The sequence below is a fragment of the Indicator indicator genome, chromosome 2 (assembly GCF_027791375.1).
Source record: "Indicator indicator isolate 239-I01 chromosome 2, UM_Iind_1.1, whole genome shotgun sequence".
NCBI classification, from domain to species: domain Eukaryota; kingdom Metazoa; phylum Chordata; class Aves; order Piciformes; family Indicatoridae; genus Indicator; species Indicator indicator.
Genome location: NC_072011.1, coordinates 45,211,876 through 45,237,032, shown reverse-complemented (window position 1 = coordinate 45,237,032; position 25,157 = coordinate 45,211,876). Strand labels below are relative to the sequence as shown.

Genomic DNA, 25,157 nt, shown 5'->3' with positions numbered 1-25,157 from the left:
CTCTATCTCACAAAACATCAGATGCAAACCAAGCAAAACAAAACCCAAAGAAATCCTGTTGCCAAGTTATCATAGATATAAGGATATATCATTATTATTTCCCAGATACCTCTAAAATCCTATGTTTCCGGAAAGTCAAAAAGGCTTGCTTTTGCTGATCATAAAACTGCAAAATAATGCTGAAGCTTCAAAAATTCAGTAAAAGAACTTTATCTTCTAAATATTGACTTTTTTCCCCCCTATTGTCAGAATTGTTATCTGATTAATGATGTATCCTAGGTGTACTTACTGTTGGCAATTGTACCAAAACTGGTGCTCAAGTAATACAACAAATTTTGCTTGCTTTTAGAAGAGGTACATAGAAAATGCATCAAGGCATCCCTTCTAACAAACCTTGAATAGATTAGCTCAGCCAGTAATTCTGGTTTATCACCACAACACTCTGCTAGGTTCACCTAAAATGCAGCAAACCTACAACAATTACCCTATTGTTCGGTAGACTCCACAGGATATGTATGTTGCTATTCTATATGTTCCCAGAAGGTTTGCTCTGAGAAAGAACACAAAATAGTAAGAAAATAGAACAATAAACACATATCACGACTATACAATGAGAACCAAAATTACCTTATCACCAATAAATAATTGCCTAAATACAAATGAGATCTAGATTTTGAAACCATGCTCCTTCCTTAAAATTCAAGTAAGATTGTGCCACACCTTACGATAAATTGCATATGCCAGACCCCACTGCAGTATAACATTATCCTCGCCTAACCTTCCACAAATTACTTAGAATTCTTAGTAACAGTTAGTCCTATTCAAAGACACTGCTGTAAAGTCTAAAAACCTGGCAAAATTCCTGCATCACCAGAGTGAAATGAAAGATTGAATACTGAAAATCACTTCTTCCCCAAAACTGTATAAATTGCATGTTATTTTTGTCCCTTACTAATGCAACATGCATTGGAAAGACAGCACAGTATGGGCTAAAAAAAGTCATCAATGCCCACTTGTCTCATTTAAACAATTCTATACTGCAAAGAAGTCTACAACACACTAAAATCAGAAGCAATATTCATTGATTACAACTCACTGATGGTACCCTTTACATTCTGGCACACCTGAGGCTGTCATGACGATGACTACTTGCAGTAAGGATTATTAAAACTGTAAGTAAACTGTGAGAAGAGTAAATGGAAATTTGTGGGTGGCAAGAATCTGAAGCAAGTTACAAACGTCCCTTTTAGGAACATCACGAAGGTGAAATTCCCTGAAACCCAAGCTGCTGTCTCTTTTGGAGCACGGGCGTCAGAACATATACCTCTGACTGTCTGAACAGGAAAGCGACTGGTACGTAAAACAATGACGTTTTGCAAAGCCACAGAGGACCTGAAAAACAACAGCCACATACTGTTTTACAAGGACAGACCTTTGCTACTCCTACGTGTCAAAAGCACATCTTTGAAGAGGACTGGACAAAAAAGATATAAGTATAAAATCCACATCTATGTGCACTGAAGATGTGTTGCTGAGTTAGTTTAGGTGCCTGGAAATAATGCTGGTAAAGAGAAGTAGGATCAACTTTAAGTGAAACGCGGAGGTACTTATAAAACAGGCTGATTAAGAACCGCAGCAGATCTGCCTTTCTCGACAGGGTGGACACACATGCGTATGGAAATAAATGCCGCGGCATGATGTTTGATGACTTGTTTTTTACAGATCTGAGGGGTACAGCTCAACTCCCTGGTACTCTTCGGTTCGTTGTCCCCCCGGGCCGCCTATGGTGAAACTCTGACGAAAGGGATCAGTAATGTGCTGACTCGCAGCATCATGTCCCAGGTAACTGACAACCTAGCAACAGGTATTGCAAGTGTCAGACAGCATAGTTATAACTGTAGAAGCATGTTACAGAAAAGTCGAAGTCTCCCTGTTTCTGGCAGCCTGGAAAGCCAATCTTGCACTAATGCAAGAGAACAACCAAGTATTGAGGGGTGGTAGAGGCGTCCTCTGTGCCCCCAAACCCATCAAGGTCGATGAATAAAATTCATGCAGCATATGTAGTGAAGCATCACATGCCCAGAAGTATGCCCCCAGATGACCACTAACGTTGTCCCAACATGTTTGGTAAATCCCCCTTCCACCCCCTTTCAGGAAGGAGGAGACAAAAGCTCGAGCACCAGACCTTCCCCTTAGGGTAAACAAGAGCATGCAACCCATCTCATGGCATGCCTATGCTCTTGCCAGACATAAGGCATAATTCTAGCTTCACCTTTGTCTATAGGTGAAGCAGGTTGTTGGCAAGTGTGCCCATTGGCTAGCTCCAGCCCCTCGAAAATCTATAAGTATACTCTCATTACTCGACTGCTTTCTCGCTCCGCCTGTGCCTTCCCTCAGTGATGTAGCTCGCGCTGCGTACGCGTAAGCCTTCGCACAATGCAAGCATACTGGAAAGCCTCGGCGACTATGAATCCAAACACCACCGCGCAACTCAAGAGACCCACAAAATATAATGGAACCCCTTACTGAGAGAATCGCAGTGTCGTTCAAACCCCTCCCCCCCCCCCCCCGAAAGTGAGGTGAAATCAAGCCCAGTCGAAAGGAACTGAGACCCCAAGAGAGGTACGCTGAAACCCATAAAGGGCAAGACTAGCCCAAGCCTGGCAGTCCCCGAAATGCTGCAAGCTAATTTAAGTAGCCCATAAGCATCCATAGCAGACAACCGCATCTTGCGAGCCCCCCACACGTCCCGGGAAGAGAAAGGGAAGTCCACTCCGCAGCCCGTACCAGGGCGTAGCACAAACCCGGATTTCCCCCGAGAAAAGAGAACAAAAGATTACCTCTCCATTGAAGTCAAAGGCAATGACTGTACCATTCGAATTTAAATGGCAAGCAGTCCGCCGAGAGAATGTGGCAGCCACTCACAGCTCAAGCTACTGCCGAGGGGGGAAGCATCACCCGGCACCCCAGCACCCCCACTGGACAAGGACCTGGCCCAGCTGAGCCAGATCCTTCGGCAGGAAGCCATCTCCAACCCCCCAGACCGTGGGAAGACAAAGAACCAAACTGCCCCTTTCCGCAGATCGTCGGGGGGGGAGGAGAAAGCCAAACGCTTGCCGACCCCGCCGGAGCCGGAGGGAGAAAGAAATGTGCCCGCCCGAACTGGACCAGCCTCGGGCAGATAACCAGCGGCCAGCATGACCGCAACTTGTCTCGCTACACAGTGAGATAGAATGTGTCTTCATGTGTATAACATTCAGCAACCTTCTATTCAAACGCCCGCCATCACCTTGATACATCCACGCTTAACCTGCCTCTGATAACAGTATAAATATCCTCTATACATAGCTAGCAGCGCAAGCATCTTGTCGAGTCTCCATCTAGTGACAAGCAGCAGAACTGCACCCTTTTTGCTCCCTTAATTGACTTAATATAGTAATTGGGTATAAATTGTAAATACTAAATCAGTGATGGTCTATATGTATTACAACCATCATCTGAATCATTATATATTAAAGTTATTAATAGAATAATCATAGATAACAATAAATATAATATTCCAGTTCATATTTTCATAAGTAATATTGTCATAATTCCCATAATTGATCAATCAGCTCAATCCAGCCTTAAATCCCCCTCCACAACAGAAATTCTCCTTTTGCGCCGTGAGCTGTCCGCTGTACTGTTCGTGAACTAAAACACAAAATCGCTACAAACCCAAATCACCTGCTGTCAAGCAGTACTTATGGCATGTAAAAATAGACATCAGAGCAGTATTATGAAGCAGTCTTCGTTGTGAGTAAGCAAGAACAAAAAGTTTTCAATAACTGTGTTCAGAACACACTGACCCCTGCTCCCTGCAGAAGCTGAGAACACACAAACAGCCACCTCGATACCCACTGCTGAAATCTGTAGTTGATTACCTGAGTTGGAACAGTCAGGACAATGTCAAGCCGGGAATCAAATGAGTCATGTGTCTTTCTGCCCTACAACTGCAGCTAGAAAGGATAGGCAAAACAGCCTATTTTGTAACCATGTGGATCATCTTACATTGTGGATAATGTTGCGACTGGTATATCTAACCTCCAAATTTATATAAAGTGTCCATACATTATAGACCTTGATTACCCAAGACTGAAATGCATCTACTTTCTCAGAAAGAACACATAAGCAGTTGATACAAAACGGCAATGATAGAAGATAGCTTTAAAAGGGAAGTGGAAAGCAAGACAGGATTGTTTAAAACTCTTGGAAGATTGTGGCAGCAACAACCATACCTGAACTTTGCCATAAGATGATCATAAACTCTTCTCTGCAAAAAAGACAAGACACTAAAGAGTCTCTCAGTTTCTATACCTAACTGCATGATGTCATCTGCAACAAAAGGCAAGTTAATGCATAAAAGATAATCCAAATTAAATCAGAGGTATAGCCGTGAACGCTAGCAAACAATTCTTGTCGGCATTTAAGAGCAATGCCCCAAAGCTAAAGAAGTTTACCATCCAGCGATCGAATGCCACCTCTGACTGCATGTATACTCCTACAACACTACAATGCGAAGGCAAAGTGAATGTACGTCAGCAAGTTTTTAAAGCATCGTTTATTTGAATTTTGACCTAGATTTGCCAAAGTTAGTAAAATTTAAACGAATTAAAGGTCCGCTGGATGCCCAGAAAGAACCTCACTAGTTTGGAGTAAAGCAAACACTAAGAAATGCTACATGTTTAAGATTCCCGGTTCATGACAATTGGCTAGTGTTGGTGGGCCCCACATAGCTGACAGGTAATATATTTGCACACCTTGGTTGACTACTTATGCATGCCTTTCATGAAATGGGAGGATACTTGGAAATTGCGCAGCTGAGACTGGATGGCTGTGATAGCAACACTAATTAGACTTCTCTCCGTCCTCCACCTCATTATACAAAGATACTGGTCACCTTACCATAGACCTTAAATCCAAAGAGCCCCTGGCTTAGCTGAGAATGTCCTTTCTGACTGGGATGAAGCATCAGGTGAATAAGTAAGGAGACAATCTGAGCCCATCCTACAAAGGAAAGTGTAAAGGCCACATAGGTGGAAAATCCACACTCAGCTCCAACCTTGGGGTCTGAGCCAAAGCAGAGCCAGTAATTGAAGTTCTTCGCTACTTGGCTCCTTGCTGCTTCCAGTTGTAAAGTCTTGAGTAGATAATCTAGATTAAATATAATGATATAACGACATCACATTCAAGCTACCCAGAATCACTGAACTAGAGAATCGTAGTGCAATCCAGCGAGCTGCCCACCTAGAAAGCAGCAAGCTCACCTTTTTCAATTATGTAATCTACCCGGCAAGACAGCGATGCCTCCCCATCAGCAGATCATCACACTGGCACCCACAGGCACCATATGCGCTGCAGTACCTTTCATGGTAACAAGCAAGTTTTAAGATGTCGGTTGCTCAAATAAAGAGCCCCATCTACTTGTTGCAGGTTATTCAGTTCTGGGTATTGAAAGGAGCATGAAGCAAGTAAACATTTTGAGAGAAGGCAGCGGCGATTGAGCGCAAAAAACCAGAACAGGAAGGCAGTACTGTTCATACAATACTGGACATCGAAGAGAATGGATGTGGATTCGAAACTAACGTCCTGGCATATTGAGTAAAAAAGAAGTTAGTTCACCAATGACTGAAATCACATCATTCTTTTGGGTAATCTATTCCTCAGACCTTGACCATGTTTTGATTCAGTGGGTTATGGGTGGGAGAACTGCTACGAAACTTTGCTATCTCTTTACCTGATCTTGGGCCACTTTTGCCAGTTTTTTTTTCGGGCAGAGCGGCTGAACGTGTGAGGACAACAAGGCAAAACTAGCATAGCCTGAAACTGTTCTGGAAAGCTGATTTGAATTCTGTGAAAGTGTGAAAAAAGTTAGAAAGATTTTTGCTTCCTTTTATTTCTTGTGTTCTAACTTTCATTAAACAAAATCCCTAGTGGTTAGGTGGACAGGAACCGTCCATCCCCTGACAAAACCAAATACTAAACCAAACAGCGAAAAAATACATCCAACAAATCCAAACAAACTCCAAAAAATCAAAGCCTAGTGTGCATAGGAAGCTGCAGAGCTGGTGTTCACAATTTTGTCTGTACTGTAGCAGTCAAATTTCTGAACATTTCAAACTGTTGTAGCTCTCTTTCAGACATCCTCAGATCATTGCCAGTTCATTATAACCAAAATAATCTCTGCTCAATTAGTGTGGCCTGACCTGCATTTAGTTCCAGGGAGATGAAGAAGTGCATATGTTTGAAAATAGTTTCTGCTTCCAGGTTTGGTCATTTCATCGTTCCTAGATTGATCGTTTACTTGCAACTTACTGAAGTACAATTGCCAGGAACAGGAAAAGAGCTCCTACATAATACTCTACGCTCCTACCAATTAGATGTGAGAGTTCTACTCCACGCTTCTATATAGTTAAACTCCGTTCGTCATACACAGAAAGAGTGATGGACATGAAGGCAAGAATGTTGATGTAGTCGACCGAGTAAGCAACACAGCAATTTTGCTTTAAGAACTGTAAATGTAGTATCTCTGAATGGGTTTCTTGTTATATGTCCAGAATGACCAATATTTATGTTACCCTGTAGATTATACACCAAACAATCCCTCAGAATGTGCAGTTTTATGTCATTTTTTCCAACCAGGAATGAATACTGAAGCACAACATGCATAACAAGGAATTGCTAGCTGTAGGAAGACATCTATGGTATGGTACCAAAAAGCTAACAAGTTCCCTAATAACAAACAGCAAGAACAAGCTAAAATTACTGGCAATTGAGTCTGTGTATGTAGTACCACACGTCCTTTGCTGCTGAAGCTCTTGAGAATCAACCGACCAAAGAATCTTCGATATGTTGGAAAGATCGCTATACGACGGATAGCGTCACAGGTTTTATCCTCACAGACATCCAACTAGGCTCTGAATACCAAGCTGCAAAACAAAAGGCTCAACCCCAACAATCCATCATCTCTGCACTTAACTAAGGCTTATGTTTACCTCTGTTTTTTCTTTTTTTTTTGTTTTTTTAAGATCCTAGAATCAGAAGAGACTTTTATGTCTAAATATGTTGCATAACTTGGCAAATGCCGAGAAGCAGAACACTAATGCACAACTACCCGTAGAACCACTTTTTGAATGAAACTCACACGCTCTCCATCCATACTAACAAACAATGTTTTCTCTAAGCTCACTGGGGTCTTGTGAGATGGGTATTTATACATCTGACTACTGCCTCTTACTCTTTAGGTCCATTTGGTAAAATGTTTTTTTGCCGTAATCCAGAGCGCTCTTTTCAACTAAAGAAATAACTGCACCAACCTCTAGAAACATACGTAACTTTGGTCGGCTTCTCACCATGGTTAAATTCATGAGTGGTCGTTCTCCTGTAGAACACATACTACACAAGAACTGGGGGTAAGGTTAGAAGAAAAAAGAGGCGTGAAGCATCTAGACGTGCAGAGGGCTCCCTTTAGCACCCGTGCACTCATGCATGGAATAACCAAGAATCTACACATGTGTTTCTGTGAAAACATCTATCCTGCCCTCGGGCATTATTTCAACCCTCATCTCATTTTCCTAGTCATAAATGATACACTCGTAATAGCTTAGTTTCACCTAAACCCAGTATCAAATGATATACACTGTAAATGGAAGTTTGTCCCTGTCTATTACATGCTGGTATGCAAGCCCTCAGCCTGACAAGTGATCCTGTCACCCGTTACTCAAAAACATATGCTTGAAATGTACTGGCTGATTGCCTCTGGGCTATACTTTCCAATCAACATTTCCTTTTGCTTTCGTCCAGACAAGAATTGTGGCCCTTCAAGATGAGAGAAATGCAGATTACTCACTGCAATAATAGGTCCTAAACAAGAATTGCTGCTACACTGCAAATGCGTCACAGTCCCTCAAAAGGCCTAACATCCAAATGCTTGTGACCTTGAGGAGCCCTATATCCATATGTTTAATCCAATCTCAGTGAGGGTACATTATCCCAGAAACCTTACAGTTCTAGACATGGATAAAACACAGCACTTAGGTCAAAACCAAGAGAAGGCTCAAGCACAGTGATGACAGCACTGCAAGGATGCCTGTAGGACTGTAGTGCTACCTTGAACATCAGTTCAAATGATGAGAAACACATGGATAAGAATATACTTTATCATTGTGAACAGTAAACTCAGATACAAAAGGAAGTCAAAAGAAGCCTTACTCTGTCATGTAAGTGGGCACTGAGTTTGACTATCCACAAACAACTGTCTCAGATGAAGGAGGTTCATCACATCAACTACACTCACTAGAGCTTTTGGAACCTGCAAGGTAAGTCAGACTTCAGTTTAGAAGCAGCCGGTGACACAGTGCACAGTGCATTGATTTTGCCCCCACATTCAGCCATCTGACATCCCTCTCCTTTCTTCATTGTTGAAAAATGAAAAACAAACAAAACAAAACCAACAACCAAAATAAAGAAAGGGTCCCCTCAATTCCCCCAAATAAGCTTTTGATTTTTTATCCTACACAAGGTCCAGTGTGTTACCTGTCTGTAATTATTTCAGACTGCATCTCACTACTTCCAGACAAGACAAAAGAAAATAATTTTCTACAAGTCAATGGAATATGTTTGGTACCCGAATGGGAAAAAAAAAATCCCACCCAAATCAAGCGAACAGAAGAGCTAGCTCCAGTTAGTCACGTGCTAGTGTGATCTAGATTGTCAGTGCAATTGCACAGCACTTGCCTCCTTGTGCAGATATCAAGAGTTTCTTGAACTCTTCCAGTGAAATTCACAGCTGAGTAGTGACCCTGACAAAAAAGAATAGATTACTGCTAAGTGGAGACACAAAGCCTTTGGTTGGGAGATTGAGAGTCACACTAATTCACTTCTTTTTCTGCCATACAACACTGGTCAGTAAAATGTTCTTGCTTCTTTCTAGAGACCAGGGATTTTAAGTATATCAATCTCAGATGTAGAAAGACTCAGTGAAGCATATAAGGTGTAGGAAGGAATCTAATCTAAACGCATGCTGAACAGCATAAACCAAGCAGCCATAGGCATGCTCACAGCCAGCTGATAAACTCTCGTAAAATTAAGTGAAATCATTGCTAGTCAAGTCACAGCTATAAATAAAGCTATAAAACTTGGCAGCAGCAGCAAAGATGCCTAGTGAGGCCCTGCAGAAGCAGTAAATTTCTCGAGCACATGAGTTGCAGGGGAATTGAAAATTATTACAAGTTAGCATATCAAAGGCAAGAAAGTTAAGAGCTGGCAGAGAAGGTGGCCTCTTCTTGCCACCTGCCCACTCAACCCTTATCATCTTCTTATGGCAGCCCTACAGGCTTCTCCACAATCCAGAAAAGCTGAGCACTGCAGCAACTTCCCTCATACATACCTCACCTGTCCCTAGCACCCCCCAACATCGTGTGTTACAGGGTGATGACAATTGCAAGGCTGCGCTAGCGGTAGTTCAAAGCTGCATAATTCTTTCTTGGATGTCTAAAAAGCTATGCTCACAGCACAACACTTACCACACCAGAGAAGCAAAGCTTTTCTTCCTTCCACGTTTTGCTCATGATCAAAAGACAATAGCAAAGACAATGGCTCTTACCCTGGAGTAAGCCCGAAAGAACACACCCATCCTACTTGCTGGCAACTGTTTTTCTATCAGGACACTGCCAGCAGCTACCACCAAAACATACAGCAGCACATAGAACTCATGCCATCTCTTGTGAAGGACCCATGGATTCCCCTCACTGTGTTTCCACTCTGACATCACAGTCCCACTGCAGTTTTAAGTTAATCAGGTTGACTACTCACAGGGTCCTTGCAATAGTTGCACAGATCGTTGCCTCCAATATGGACTGTTATGAGCTTCCAGTCAGCACTCGAAGTCAATTCTCTGTGCAATAAAGAAGAAAATAATGAGCCTGAATATCTCTGACGCTGTGATATACACATGGTTATCGCTGCAGGTAGATCTACCATGTGATGCAACATCTATTTCTTTTCATGTTGTAAGACTTAAGGAGTCCCAGACAACTTACAGGATCAGTTTTCATTAGTCTCAGGAGATTTCTTGCTTGGGCTGGTAAGTGCCTGTGAATAAGGACATCTAGTGAGTGAAAGAAACACCATTATGGAAAGATCAATGTTAATGATATACAGACGTGTTAACTCAAGTTGTCAGGTATCAGGAGAGCTGAATGGTGAGACAGAGCAATCCTCCTGTTGCCATAATCAAAGTACATGTTAACATCTTTGTGGAAAGTCAACATCACATTTAATCCAAATACTGATTTTACTCAAGTTTGGTAATTAATCCAGAGCTATAAGTTTAGCTTCTATTACAGTCCTCTTAGCACCTAAACCAGCTGAAAACCCAGACAGAGCAACATGCTTGTAGTCAGATGACCTATTTAGAACTAGATTGCTATCAATCCGTTCCTCATGGACTAAAACAAAGCAATCCCAAGTCCCAGATGACCTCCTGAGTGATGTTTGTGCATGTACCCACAGCTCATACCCCTGCAAAGCTGTAGTGTTTCAAGATTCTCTGTACACATGTCCCTCATTTCTGTAGCCTGCACCCAGAGCTAATACTTAATTTTCAGTTCAAGATCTCTGTGCACACTGCCTTTCCAGGGTAATTAAAGATCCAAGTAAAGATCCAAGTAAATTTACTCAGACAAGTTAAGATGACATAATTGCTGTTTTCCAATGGCAGACTGAGCACTTTCTTTTGGGTATACACACACCTATCTATCTATCTATCTATCTATCTATCTATCTATCTATCTATCTATCTATCTATCTATCTATCTATGTGTGTGTATGTAAACTACCATGTTAGCTAGGTGGAACACTTCAGCCTTGTTTGAGTGCCCTGACATGCTGATCCTCAAATATGCATAGAAAAGTGAATGTGTTTGGAAAGATTTGGCCTTCCAGGCAGCTCTGTAATATGACACAAGCTGCATCTGCCTTCGAGCTCTTGTTAGAAACACTTTATTGTCTATCATTTCTGGAAACACCCGAGCTGACATTAATAAGCATGACACTTGCTTTACATGGCAACCAGAGCTTAGCTCTCCTTCAAAACATTGTGTTGACTTCAGGAGTAGGAGACATCTCTGACCACTCAAACTGAATACTGATCTAACACTAATGTGAAAATATTTCCTGGGGAATGAGTCCCATCAGACACTATCCACTGTTGCCCTTATTCAATGTCATAACCTACTTATTTATATGCCAAAGCTATTACAAGTGGTCATGATTTCCTTCTGTTGGAAACCTATAAGCTAGGGTCTTGACTTCAATACTGATTCAGAGGAAAATACCACTTTTTGAGCTAGCAGTCTGTGAGCCCTTCAATTTCTCGTGCAGTCACTGAAGTTCTGATGCATCCTGAGCCAAGGCAGTTGTTCAGTGCAGTGAACGAAGCAGTACCAGCAATCAACCATCCTGCTGTGGGTTGGTTGTGATCTCCACCAAATTCAGCTCTTGGATCAGCAGAAACAGTTTGCTAATGGAAAATACAGGTAGTCACAGTTCCCCTCACTGATTCTTCTCTTCTCAGCCTTAAATTCTTAACCTCCTTTTTTTTTTCACGTGACATCAGAGATCTTAGCAAGGCTCTGCTTCAACAGCACTCTTCAAGTCTATCCTTAACTCGAGCACACACATAAGCTCTTCGGCAATGAATGAGTATAGGCTTAGGAACATTTTGCTGAATGAGACCTGCATTGCTACATTGCCATCAAGTTCACTAAAAAGTTCATCAAAGCAGACACTGATTTGTTTTGAAGAAACTCTTACACTTGATTTCCAAACGCTGGTGAGGTTGTCGAAGTACCCAGTTTTGGACCTCTAAAAGGCAGTTTCCAGACTAGTGCCTGAAATTGAGAGCGGTTCTGAAATACCAGCATTAGCTGGTGAACATTTTTTTGTCCTCTGAACCACAGAAAAATGGGTATTTCAGGCTGATGAAGGAAAAATTCTGGATTGCGTCATCATTCCAGGCCAGAATTCAGGAAGATTTCATCTAGTGTTTCTCCTAGTACCAATTTGCCAATTCGCCACAAGCTCATTTTCTGAAAATATCATGCTCTCAGAGATTTATTAACAGATAAATAGATAAATGAGTGGATGTTGAAAATGAAAGGTAAAACCCACTACTACCAAACAGTTTCTGCTAGCGTCTTGTTTGTGGATTTCATAATGAGGGCTGCTGGCTTCATTTGAAAGTTCATCTATGAAGTAAGCCCATACGTTTAACATCTTTGAGCCAATTTTCAACTCTAACTAGACTGGTTTCGTTTTGCTGTTCAGAGCAAGTTGTGACAGCACATGAGACAGTTGAAAGGTAATTAGATGTAGTATCCATCGTCTACAAATGTAAACCAAAAAGCTACATACTCAGCCTGTGCTCCAGGAACTGCCTGGTTAAGGAATGCATTTGCATCGTTCTCGCTCCCGGTGCCGGTTGAGTACCCCACAAGTGTAACGCTGAACTCTCGAAAGATGTCTGAAAAAGAAAGATGGCAATAAAAGGAAAATGACTACATCTGAGCTCTGTCTACAGGAACTAGCACACACCAGCGCTGTCACAGCTCTGCTCTGACAGCCCAGCACAGCTGCTGCAGCCTCCAGTCAACTAGATGTATCCACCAAGCAGCAGCAATAGGGATCACCAGCTGGTAATGACTTAGAGAGCAGAATACTTGCTGTGTCCTGCACTGTCACCACTGGATAAGATGAGCAGAACTGAGGACTACTGTGTGCAGTTATCTGTCGTGTTGTAGTGATTAAAGCCCAACCCAAAATCCAGTCTTTTGATGGTGGTTTTGTGAAGGACACTGAAGGAGGCTTCAGCTCAGCAGGAGCTTGTTTTCAGCTAGAGGATGAATCTGCTTCACAGCTGTGCAAAATCTCATACTACTGACAAATATGAAGAAGAAAGCCTCAGATGCATGGTTCTGATGAAATCCCACCACATTGCCCATTACCTTCATAGCAGTTTCCAAAAGGAAGTCGACAGTGTAATTAGCAGCTGTGACAATGGTCATAGTATAAACTGTAAATGCTACTTTAATCTGAAATACTCTGTTTAACCACATTTTATTGAAGACCACATTTTAATGAAGCATCCAGTGAATTAATTACTTATTCTAATGATATTTTTGTTCTGTTCTATTCATAATGGGCAACACATGGAAGGACTGGCCCTCTTCAGAGAGAAGTTTATTATTACAGTTGATCCAAATTGTATCTTAAGTGGTTTTACATTAACAATAGACTGAGCTACAAGAAGTTGCATGTTTCAGTGAAGTCAAAATTATTCCCTTTAGGTTACATGTATGAGTAGCCAGTTTTATCTACCAGAGAGGTCTACTGTATGCAAACATCTGGTTTTGGAAAAAGCCCTAGTGGAATAGATAGTAAAGGCAAATGTTAATTCCAGCACAAGTATGGATATAGCAATCTTATTTAGAAATAACACTCCACGCAGCTGTGAAGGAAGAGAGAAAAGAGAGGGAGGGAATTTCTGTCCATTTCTCATCTTCACTGCTGAAGCCAACTTTTTATTCATTAGTTTTACAATATTGTTTTTTCTTGTTGCTTACTCTAAAGCAGCTTAAGAGCTTTCTGTAAACATATCAGAAATCAGCCTATTCCCTCTCTTCAATCTTGCCAATTAGATTTAGCAAAGCATTTACTTACTCGGTAGAGTTGTCACATTCTCTAATGATGCATCTCCTCCAATACTAAAATGAGACAGAAGAATCCCAGTCACTCATCTCTTAGCCGGATACAGACAACAAGCCAAGTGAAAACCTACCGCACATCAACTTTCTGACACCCAAAAGCCCCAAAACACATGAAAGAGAAGAATATTCTCTACAGGAGAGAACACACATCTCTTCATCACCTTGGCTGGAGACTCACCTCCAGGACAGTCCCCGGTATTCCGTGTCCAAATCCAGGAGATTATCTGAGGCAATTGCGGTACCGGCCTACACATTGTTTTGAATTAATTCAACAAAGTTAAAACCCAATAAATAATGCAATAGGAAGTCATACACCGTAATTGTATTTACTTTCAAAACCATCTCTTCAAAGGCTTTAAAAGGCATCTGGCTTTCCCCTAACCTTCTTACTGAAGATATACATTATTAAGCATTAAGAAACATGAGTACCTTTCATAATTATTTACAAGCATGACATTGTATGTGACACACAAAATATAGGATGGAGCCATGGAACAAAGGCTTTGTTTTCATGGGTCTAGATTAGCTGAGTAAGTAATTTATGGCTGCATGGCTGAGAATGATGAAAACATCTCAAAACACACAAAACCTTACTGGCTAATTATGAGAACTCAGCCATATCAACTCAACAGAAACAAACAAATGTTTCAGAAAGAAGCACCAGAATACCTTCATATCCATTTGAAAAGCATTGTGCTAAGAGAGAAGTAGAACAACAGCACTCTCTAGACTTAGTCTGAAGAAAGAGGCAAGCTTGCAAGCACCCCCCCCTCATGAAACACCACCAGAGTTCAGAAGCATAGTCTCTGCCAGATATGTTGCTGTAGTTTCATGCTAAAATTAAGGTACAGGGTAGTACTTCAGAACAGCACAAAAACAGACTATTTGTTACTACCTCAGATTAAACCACAACCCTACATTTTCTTCTATGTATAAGCTTTATTGAATTTATTCAGCATAACTAGGCATGGGTCACATGAAGCTCTGAGACAGCAATGCACCACTGCTTTCCATGACAGCAGATCTTGTTCTCAGCCTCTACAGACTACATTTAGAAACAGAAACATCTGCAGGGTCCTGGATATTATAATATGGCAACCAGAGCTATACACAGAATATCTTTTATTTGTCAATACTGCAGCCTTTCATTCAAATGCCTCTCTTTCAGTAGCCTCTTGCATGTAGGAGTTTCAGCAACAAGCCTGCTGGAGAGTTGCAAAAACTTCATGGTTTGCACACACAATATCTTTGTTGTCAAGGCTCGGACTCAGAGAAACCTATGTTCCAGTTATGTCTTTCTGCCCAGTGTTTCATGTTTCCTTTGAGCTGGCTGTAGAATTTCAGTCTTTGACCAGTATGAAAACTCTAGGCAGAAAGACATAATTGGAAAAGAGGATGTCTGGATCTTGGGACATGTTACTTCTAGGCTACCAAAGGAAAGCATAGCCAGCAGGAACTACTCCTTAATAAGGAAATAAGCCACAACTTAAAATAGGCATAATAAAAAGACTAAGTATATTCTGAAATGGATAAAGTCAGAGGGCTATCACCCCTACACATCCTTATGTCATTAATGCTAGAATGAATAAGATGTCATTATCCCACTTAGTCATGCTCTGTTGCTGAAAGAACTGAGTCAAAAGAACAGGTTCACCAGTCTGCTCCTCTTCAGAAAAACTTTGAAAGTAACCCAAGGCTTGTATTATGTCCCATTAGTTTCAACAGCATCTGATCTCTTCTGTCTCCAATTCAGCAGATGTTTAAACATCTCTTTAAAGGCTTCGTCTGTGTTTTTGTCTGAGTTCAAAAGCCTGTGAATATGTGCGTGGGGGGAACAGAGTGCTGATGAACTGACACCTTCTTTCTTGTTCCAGCTGCTATGTCTATTCTCATCCAAGAATGATTAGATCTTTGCTGCTAGGTACAACACTTCTTTCCCCTTCACTAGAGCAGGCACATGTTTGTAGTTTTACCAAGAGAATATTAAAAACACTATCATCTTACCGTCAAAGAATCCCCGAGGGCTGCTATAGTTTTCACATCAGCTGGCCTTAGGGAATGCACTGCAATGGAAAGAGAGACAGTTAAACTGGAACAGGAAGCAGCTATTCTTGTTCACCACTGTATATGGGAAACATGGCATTGCTCATTCTGATGTGTAGATACAATATTTTTGCAATACCCAGATGATAAAAGAGGAGCTTTTAGAGCTCATCTCATGCAATTGTAGCAGTAGCATTTGCGTATTTTTTAATGTCTCAATGGCTAATGTTGCTACTGAAAAGACAGAAGAGCAAGGAGTAAATAGCAGCAAGCTGCCAACAATATCCTGCACCGTGATGGAGGTTAAACAATTTAGGATCAGGCAAATCACAAACATCATATTAAAGCTGTAAGAAGGCAGAAAGAAGGACTAAGAAGACAACAACATGAAGATATTTGAAAAACTGAATACAGCTATGTCCTAGACTAACATGCATGAACCCACAATTTTAAGTTTTCTTTCCCAAGATTTAGGTGGCATCACTTAAAGGCTATGGCAACACATAAATGTAGGGTTTATCCTGAGATACTGGGAAGTTCTTCACTAAAAATGAGTTAAGTGGAGTTAGTCAGAATGTGCAAGAGCATGGCATTACTAAGCAGCTGCTGAAAAACATGACATTTTTCTGGGTAGTAATTTTCACAGTCCAGGAATCATTTCAGAAAAAAAACCCAACTCATTTTGAAGCACAGTTGAAGATAATTCAGCTTCTTAACATAAAGCAGGCAAGGATACCTGAAGTTGCAGGAGGGAAGGATGGAGACCTGTCTTCACATAGCAGCTGACTTCCGTAATTCTAAAGAGAAGAAAGCTGAATAGCATTTGGCTAGCAAATACAGTCAGCAGTAATTACAGTCTTCTAGAGGCCAAGTGGGTAAACCAGAGCCTGTTTAGCATGTACTTAACCAGACAGGTCTTAGTTGCTCAATTCAATAGTCACATTCAGTATTGCCCAGATTAGAGTAGCCTCCTGTACTGATAAACATGCTGTCTGGGCATGTGTTCTTACAGGTGTTTCTAGATGCACTTTTTGCCTAACTCAGGGAGTGCTTTCCAATACCATGCCATGTACTTAGCCTCCCAAACTTCTTTGGCCAAAGACTGATTTCACCTGTGGTGCAGAGCATGACTCATATGGTTACCATACAGGAACAGATGCAGCAGAGAAACAGTGGGATGGTGATGTTGACACTTACTAGAGTTCGGCTGGGGTATGTGTAATTACTGTTCTTATATGTCCTCAGGAATGGCTCAGTCTACAAAACAAGGCAATATGAGTCAATGCAAAGCATCAGAAGAAAATGAGGAAATTTTCATTCCCCAGTCTTTAGTTCTCAGATGTCTGCAGATGATTAGCAGCTTGATGCAAATGAATTCCAGGGATTAAAAAAGAAAAGATATGGCATTTTAAAAATCCATACAATAACAGTGGAAACCTGGGACAACATTTTTTACATGGCCACAATTTACAGAGTATGCTCAGAGCCCTGCTGTGTGTGATTAACAAGAAGCTTGTGGTCCCACTGAAGAACAGACCCAAAGACCTCTGCAGAGCTGTGCTGACTGCTGCCATTATTGCTTCATTTCCCTCACTGAAGCTCTGTCATTCAGTCTGGATACTTGATGTTCCTGACTGGGTAAGCCAAAGATCCTTTTCTTCTGTCTCTGCTAACCATGACATGCGACTGTCAGGAAGCTTCCTGCCCTTGCCCTCCATCTCATGGGGGAGCACTCAAACTACTGCTGGTGGCAGTGTCATGAACTGTGTGGGGAAAAGCCAGACTCTCCTCACCAAGACAGCCCTCCAGGCAATTGGGAAGGCTCAGGTGGAATCCCAGCCACTCATAGCACCTCCACATAAATACAGACACCCTTGTAACTTACTTCACTTGGACATTTGAGAACAATCTCATCTTCCAATTGCTGATTATCTGTCTTCTCTCCTAAAGGTTCCAGCTGGGGAAAAAGGGGAGGTGCATAGAAAAAAAGTGAATGAGCATCAGAGAGCAACAGGTAATGGCATGCTACCAGCCACTGGAAAACACCTCTGCAGCACAGCAAGACAACTGCAATGCACTGCAAGACAACTGCAATGCACTGCACCCATGCTGGCAGCTGCCTCCACACACTACTTATTTGTGTACTGAAGAGGATAATTCCCATACAGCATGAACATGGCCTGATGATCAGCATGTCAGGCAGGCAGCATCTCCCCAAGGGAAGGCTCAGCAACCCCAATATTTAACACAAGTTAAGATTTACTGATTTGATATGACTTGTTTAACAGTTCAGGTGACCTTTTTTCACATGATCACTCTTTTCCTTTGTAAACACAAATAAGGCTTCAGAGGAGATACAGCTAGTATCTCCCTGAGGCAGAGTCTTCTGCCAAGGGCAGGAGGTGAGGGGACAAGGAGTGACAAATATACCCCTAAAAATCTTACCATGTTGTTCCACAAAGCACGTGCAGCCTGGGAATGTGACTTCTGGCTGAAGTGGAAACAATCTGGGGCAAAATAGGAACGGTCTGGCAACCCCTCCTAGAGAAAAAGATGGGTGTTGTGACAGAGGCAGTAAATATGCAACAAGCTGTGTATAGAGATCTGTCTCTTCCAGAAAGATAGCCCAGCTGACTTAAAACTAAAGCAGCTGCAAAGGCCTCCAAGGTCAAGAGAATTAAACAAGGCAGGAGAATGCTAGGAACTTGGAATGAAGAAGCTTTTTAAAGCTTTTTAATAGAGGATTTCCAAAGTAATAAGAAATACAGACCACTAAAACTCTGGAACAGAATACTTGGGCACAGATACTGATTATATTCCTTATTTCCCCTGAGATTCAGACATTACAGTCTTTTGCAGTATGTGGGTTTCATACTAAAAGTCATTTACCAAAGTACTGGAAGGGACTTCATGATGTATGGGGGATAAAAGGCAAGCACCTTCTTCACTCCCTGGTGAATCATAGAATGGTCTGGGTTGGAAGGGACCTCTGAAGGTCATCTAGTCCAACCTCTCCTGCAGTCAGCAGGGACATCCTCAACTAGACCAGGTTGCCCAGAGCCTTGTTGAGCCTCATCCTGAATATCTCCAGGGATGGGGCACCAACCACCTCCCTGGGCAACCGCCCATTTGGAACTTTGTACTACATGGTTGCTTGATTGCAGTGGAGTCAACTCAGCACCCCAAATCACGACTTCATGGTCTATATTCCTGTTGCCCATTAACTTCAATTTATTCCATCAGTGTTTTCTGCAATATCAGATGTTAACTGAACTGAATATAATAATTATTAGGCCATAGAACTGCTGGTCACATTTACAGACAAAATAATTTTGAAAAGAGAATGGAATTGCACCAGGATTTAATGCAGGGCTTTTTTTGTTTGTTTTCTTACCTCTGTCCTTGGGATGGGTGCATTCATCAGAAATGGTTGCATAACCACTGTGAAATCATCTGTAGTGTCATACCTTCCGCTCTCCACTAACTGGCGGGTTCTCTCCTAAGGAGTCAAGAAATGTTGTCAGCATTCCTTCTTTTACATTCAATACATCAAGCAGCTCTGTCCAGCTGGGAATCTCACCCAGAGGTTCCCCCTCCCCTCCCTTTGTACAGGACCCCAGACTTAGCCATGGCTTCCATCTCACACCAGGCAGGCAGAGCAGCTGTCTTTTCAAGACAGCATCCTGGTTTTTTGTCGAGAGTCAGCCTGGAGAGCCTAACTGACATGGGCAGGCAACCTCCTCAGTAATTAGATTTTCTGTCAGAAATACGTTCTTCCAGAACCATCAAAGCATTTATTCTCAAAGTTTATTCTCAAGTTATTCTGTTCTCTGACTTAATCTGTGACCTGCAACAAGATAAGTTATCAACAAAACTGCTGACTGTCTGACATACTCCTTTCTATGGCTCTTTAACAAATTTTCTTCTTATCTGCTTTGTTGTTTTACAGTGAATCGGAACTATAAAAATGCTCTTTAACCTACTCCCAGCTCCCCCTCACCTTTTTTATTAAAAAAAAACCAAAATAAACTTCACAACTACGAATATGTCATTAAATGAGTGTGAGCTGTCCCCCACCTCCAAATATTAGACCCTCCATGGTCCCTTAATCAACCACAGGATGGAGATCAAGCCTGTAACAGATGCCACATGCCTTACCTGATACATTCTGTTAAAGTAGACCAACTTCTTCAGCTCATTGGAATTGTTCTTAGGATTTATTACACAAGGACACAGCAACCTGTGGGATGAGAGCATGGTGCTGAAAACTGCAACTCTTTTTATCCCCCATTCACGAGCATACAAGCTGCAGGGTTAAAAGCTCTTCTGAGAGTGATTTCTCTGAAAGGCAGCTCAATGGGAACATTAGCTCTCAGGTCTGAGTTTCTATACAGCTCTGATTCTTGAGCAGAAACACATTTGTAGGGATAAATTCATGAACATAAAGTAAGGAAAAGCCTCCGTGCAAACAAAAACCATACTTGATGCCCATGGCAAGGTTTTGGCAGCAGGAATGACCCCTGAGAGGAGAGGCCAGGGCTGCCTGTGGTGGATACAGCCAGTTCCATCCAGCTTCAAAGAACCAATGACAGGACACAGCTAAGCCTGTCAGCCAAGTCGGTGGTACCTCTATGAACCCCTGTTTAAGAAAAAGCAGAAAGCACAAGAGAAGAGGAGGATCACAAGGTGCAGGATATTACACATGGAGGATGGTAGAGCACCAAAACAGACAGAAAGGCTGATGCTGGAATCTTTATCACTATAGAGACATTCCAACCTTAGCCATTTAAAGTTTCTGTGACCCCATGTTGGTAACCTTTATCTCTCTCTGAAAGTTTCATCCTTTAGCACATGAATCTTTTCTTCTGATGCACCCTCTTCCTAGGCATGGAATTGTCATTACTTGACAAATCCTAATGACAAAAAGAACTTTTAAAAAAAATCCTGTCAAGATCACAGTGAAGCATCTCTGAGAGAGGTCTTAGAGAAATACCTCCTATAGAGATGCAGTATACACAGATCCCTGCCACCTCCAAGCTTGTGTTAATGGAAAACAAATAACAGGATTTTACATTTATAGCACATCCAAATGAAAGGCAACACAAATCTAAACTGTGCTTTCAGAAGTGTTTCAATAACACAAGCAAGGCAAAATTAAAGGAGACCTATTGCTAGGTTATTTGCTACTCTCAGAAACAAAAAGACAAGCTGACAAGATCAAAAGCCTCCTTCAGGTCCTTTTTCAATTCAGTAGCATGGCATTTATTATCCCATACAAGGAGTGCTCAGTGCCCTGTAACCCAGGCTTGATACCAGACAAGCAAATGTTAAATTCAGCATGGCACCAGAAATGATGGGAGGAGGTTACAGGTATCTTGAGATTAATCAAAAAGACTTCACTAACTATCCTTGTCCAATGATTAAGCTCTTGAGATACACATGTATTCTAGCCAGTAACTTTGTTACAAAGAAAAACTACAACTGATTAGCAAAAAACCCATCAGTTGACTTTAAAAGCTAGTTTTCCACTGACAGCCATCAGAGAGACCTTAGAGTGAGAGGGTTACATCTATGTTCCTCCTGTAAAAACCACCTTCAATAGCTGCTTGTTTCACAGAACAGGGTTACTCCGTCCATCTATTCAGAGAAGCAGAGATTTGCTTTTCTGAAACCAAGCAAGTCCTGCCAGAAGAAAGTCTGAGGGGACATGTTGGTCCCTGCTTGAGTCACTAGAAGCTGACTGAGACACAAACCTGCCACCTCAGTGGCAGATGCATGCTGACCTGGGAGGATTGTTGAGCCACAAGGCAAAAGGTAGCATGAGTAAACATCCCAGACCTCTACTTGAGAAACTAATGTAACAATCAGCAATGAAATTACAGAGATTGGAAACTACAGAAGCAAGAGGGAGTTTTAAGACTGCAGAATCTGTAAATATATCTAGTTAATGTGATCAACTAAGAAAACCTTGTGTCTTAATCTCTTCTCTGTCTTCACCAAAGAGTGTACAAGCTGACCAATATTTCTGCCCTGTCTTGAACTCCAGTCAGTGTAAGGGATGAGTCGTTAAAATGTCACCTCCATAAAAAGGTAACAGCAGGGCTCAAATGCAGAGAAAGTGACAGACAGACAGACAGGCATTTCTAAATGCTGTGTTGAAGTCAATGTGTGGGTATATATGCATACACAGGGGAAGGTGTTTGGTGGTCTGAAATACAAGAATGTTTTCTGTTAAGAAAAAAAGGGTTCCCAAGAAGACCTTGCAGCCTTCTGCAAGCAGCAGTGAGAGCTGTAACATAAATCATTATCAAACCTCATAAGCAGCTTTGGGCAGGTATTTTGTGATGTGTGCAGCTCCTGGAGGTTTACTATGGGAAGAATTGTCACCAGGTTCACAAACGCACGTGGAACCTGCCAAGAGAATAAACAATCCCATAGCTGAAGAACAGAGTGCAGTCCTTGCCCCTACGCAGCCACAGCAGACATCAGGTGCAGCCTGCTGATTCAGGCAGCATGCATTTTTTATAAGAGAGGTGTTCAAAGGACTTTCTCAATAATTAATCCCTCCCCCCACGCACCATACTAAATTACAGCACCTGTCTGCTCTGCCTAGTTCTATTTTAAATGCTGAAAAAGATGGCTTCGAAAACGTCCAGACAAGTCGTTACAGGTCTCCATGCAGCTCAGACATCTAAGTCTTTGAGTACTCTCATCATGCTCGTCCTCATTTGGAATATCAGAATCTCTCTTTCGATGATGACCAAAAAACCAACAACTTATTTGCAGTGTAATGAATGAGCAAAACATTTTCTAGCCATTGAGTACCACATGTTTCTTCACATTTGTTACAGTGCTTTGTCCACAGCACATCAGCTAGCTCTGAGCACGTCTTTATTCCCTCAATAAAATAATGCTCCAGCCCTTCCTGCCTCTCACAAAGATTTTCCTGCAAGTAAGCATCTCTGCATACAGCAATGCTCCACAGATGAAAGCAAGGAAAGAAATTCTTCATCAATAATCAGTGACTGCTTTACAAACAGAATGTGATCCCCCCACCCACATACTAGAGAAGTTTGGTTTACCTCTCTGTGAAGTATGTCCAAAGCTATCTGTATATTGTAGGTGTAATTTTCAGGAGAGAAGTGTACCTGTTGAAGCAAGAGGGATGAATTCTATTTTCAATTTACTCAAGCAGGCACTGCAGTGACTAGCTAGAGTCTTTCATAGCAGCATACATGTTTCTGACTCATGGGTCAAGAGTAAGAGAGTCTTAGGCAAAGCTGTCCTGTCTCTGCTTTTCTTCTTCCCTGTCACAGCTGTGTCACTTGCAAGAAAAGCTCTTGCAGCCACTGGATACAAGTGAGGGAGCAAATTCAGGGGGCATTATCAAATATCACAGCATCCTCCATCTCAGGCTTGCTTGGTTTTATAACTGCCTCCCTAACAGGGACAATCTTTGGGCGAGGTCACTTTGTCTGAACCTAAGTTTGTTTCTGCTGTATGGAATATTAGCAACAAGCCTCCCATATGTTCCTTACCTGCCACAAATAGTAACTGGCAAAGCTTAGTCTTTTATCTGGGAATGAAGTCAATTCATATAGTTGCCTCTCAGTGGTGAAATTCTCCTGTTCCATTTGGGTAGTTTAAACCCTTGAGTTTGTTTCAAGTAACCCAGCTTTTATTTCTTCACTTGTGGAACTAATCAACAGTCAGATGAACTTCCTATGAGAAATACCTGCCTTATTTTCAGACTTATTTTCTTTTAATTTCATTTCAACCAGAAGTTCATTGAGAGCCCCACTGGCCTACTCTACAAAGCTTAGTTCCCTAATTTATCTCCTAAAACACAGCTCAGGAAGAACACTGTGGTTAGCACTGTTTGTAGCTTTGCAACATACAGGTAGTGTCACCTGTGATCTTAGGTGTAGCGTCTTAGACATGCTATCTCTTTGCCACCCCCACTCCTGTGTGACTGCTGTTTTGTGTGTGGGTCAGGCAAGGAGGCAGGAATGGTTTATTTCTCCGTCCTTCTTGTATATCTATCTTACAGTACAGCTCTGAAATTAATCACTCTCTGCTGCTTGTAAGTAAGTAAGATTCAGCACTAAACAAGGAATTTGCTACAGCCTTTCACTTCCTCTATACACATACACACCAAAGGCTGCATTACAGTATATGTGTGTCTGTATACATATATATATGTAATATGCACATATAACATATACTATGTTAGACATAAATATATCAGCATGACCTGCAAGTAGAATCATTCCCATAACACTGAAACTGATAAGTGTGCACCAAGTAAGACTTAGGAGTATGACTGTGCACAAAGGCTTTAACGATGAGCAAAATCCCTCGACCTTTTATCTACAGGTGAAGTGACTACATGATGGTAAGATATCTTAGTTAACAGTAAAGCAAAGTAGCTACAATTATGCAATTTACAGGTGTTCCGAAGATATCACCTCATTTATCATAACTTCAGGTTGAACAACCTGAAGGTCTCAGCACAGTTGCATTCCAGAGCTGCACAAATAGGACCTATCTTATTTCAGTCTCACCCACCAAGTTCTACCCTCTCACCCACTGCAATGCATAAAGACCTCATGCCTAGGCTGGCCCAGTTCATGCTGCAGGAAGCACAGGACTTACTGGATCATTGCAGAAATGGCATAGGTCATTTCCTCCTATGAAAATTGTTATAAGCTTCCAGTCTGTCTGCATATTTATTCTCTGCACATAGGAGGAGATGGAATGGAAGTCATTAAAAAAACAAACACAACAAAACAAAAAAGAGGGGAGAGGCAGGCAAAATACTAAACACAAATTTAACCTTTCTCAGGGTACCTGGCTATAGTTCTCTAAGCAACCAGAGCAAACATTAATTTGTAGTCACGATTGAAAATGTAAAAATTAGCATGACCTAAATGAGGTTCAGAATATTGGCAGAAGCATGAAAAATGGTTTGCTTTGGAAAACTATTGCTCAAAATCCATCTGTGCACTTCTCTAGGTAATATCTTGTACATACACAAAGTGACACCTCCTGCAGCTCTAGGAATATATCTTCATGCAAAAATGATGGTATATGTTTCACTGTGTCATAAAAAATGCAACTATCCTGCTGGAAAACCCTGGAGGGCAATATATTTCAGTCTTGCTGTGAGGCAAACCGGAAAAATAGAGGGGCAGAATACCATATATCCCAGCTGGTAAACACACTGTTCAGTAGTTTTGTCTCAAAATGTACTAATCCAAATTAAAAGAGGGGGATATTCTGCACTAAACAGGTTTTTTAAGAAGGGAA

The 25,157-nt window shown here is 41.6% G+C and overlaps 1 protein-coding gene across 1 annotated transcript in view; it reads right to left on the bottom strand.

The window, feature by feature from the left end:
• PLB1 (phospholipase B1) overlaps nucleotides 1-25,157 on the bottom strand; it is a 99,916-nt gene that overhangs the window by 43,885 nt on the left and 30,874 nt on the right. Inside the window, exons 24-37 of the mRNA XM_054397056.1 lie at nucleotides 24,504-24,584; nucleotides 22,931-22,996; nucleotides 22,162-22,259; nucleotides 20,007-20,088; nucleotides 19,243-19,347; nucleotides 18,294-18,389; nucleotides 17,734-17,805; nucleotides 17,046-17,105; nucleotides 16,585-16,645; nucleotides 15,810-15,868; nucleotides 13,984-14,051; nucleotides 13,759-13,802; nucleotides 12,454-12,562; nucleotides 10,080-10,131 (exon numbers count right to left, since the gene is read on the bottom strand). Coding sequence (XP_054253031.1) covers nucleotides 10,080-10,131; nucleotides 12,454-12,562; nucleotides 13,759-13,802; nucleotides 13,984-14,051; nucleotides 15,810-15,868; nucleotides 16,585-16,645; nucleotides 17,046-17,105; nucleotides 17,734-17,805; nucleotides 18,294-18,389; nucleotides 19,243-19,347; nucleotides 20,007-20,088; nucleotides 22,162-22,259; nucleotides 22,931-22,996; nucleotides 24,504-24,584 — 1,053 coding nt within the window. The remainder of the gene's footprint in view (nucleotides 1-10,079; nucleotides 10,132-12,453; nucleotides 12,563-13,758; nucleotides 13,803-13,983; nucleotides 14,052-15,809; nucleotides 15,869-16,584; nucleotides 16,646-17,045; nucleotides 17,106-17,733; nucleotides 17,806-18,293; nucleotides 18,390-19,242; nucleotides 19,348-20,006; nucleotides 20,089-22,161; nucleotides 22,260-22,930; nucleotides 22,997-24,503; nucleotides 24,585-25,157) is intronic.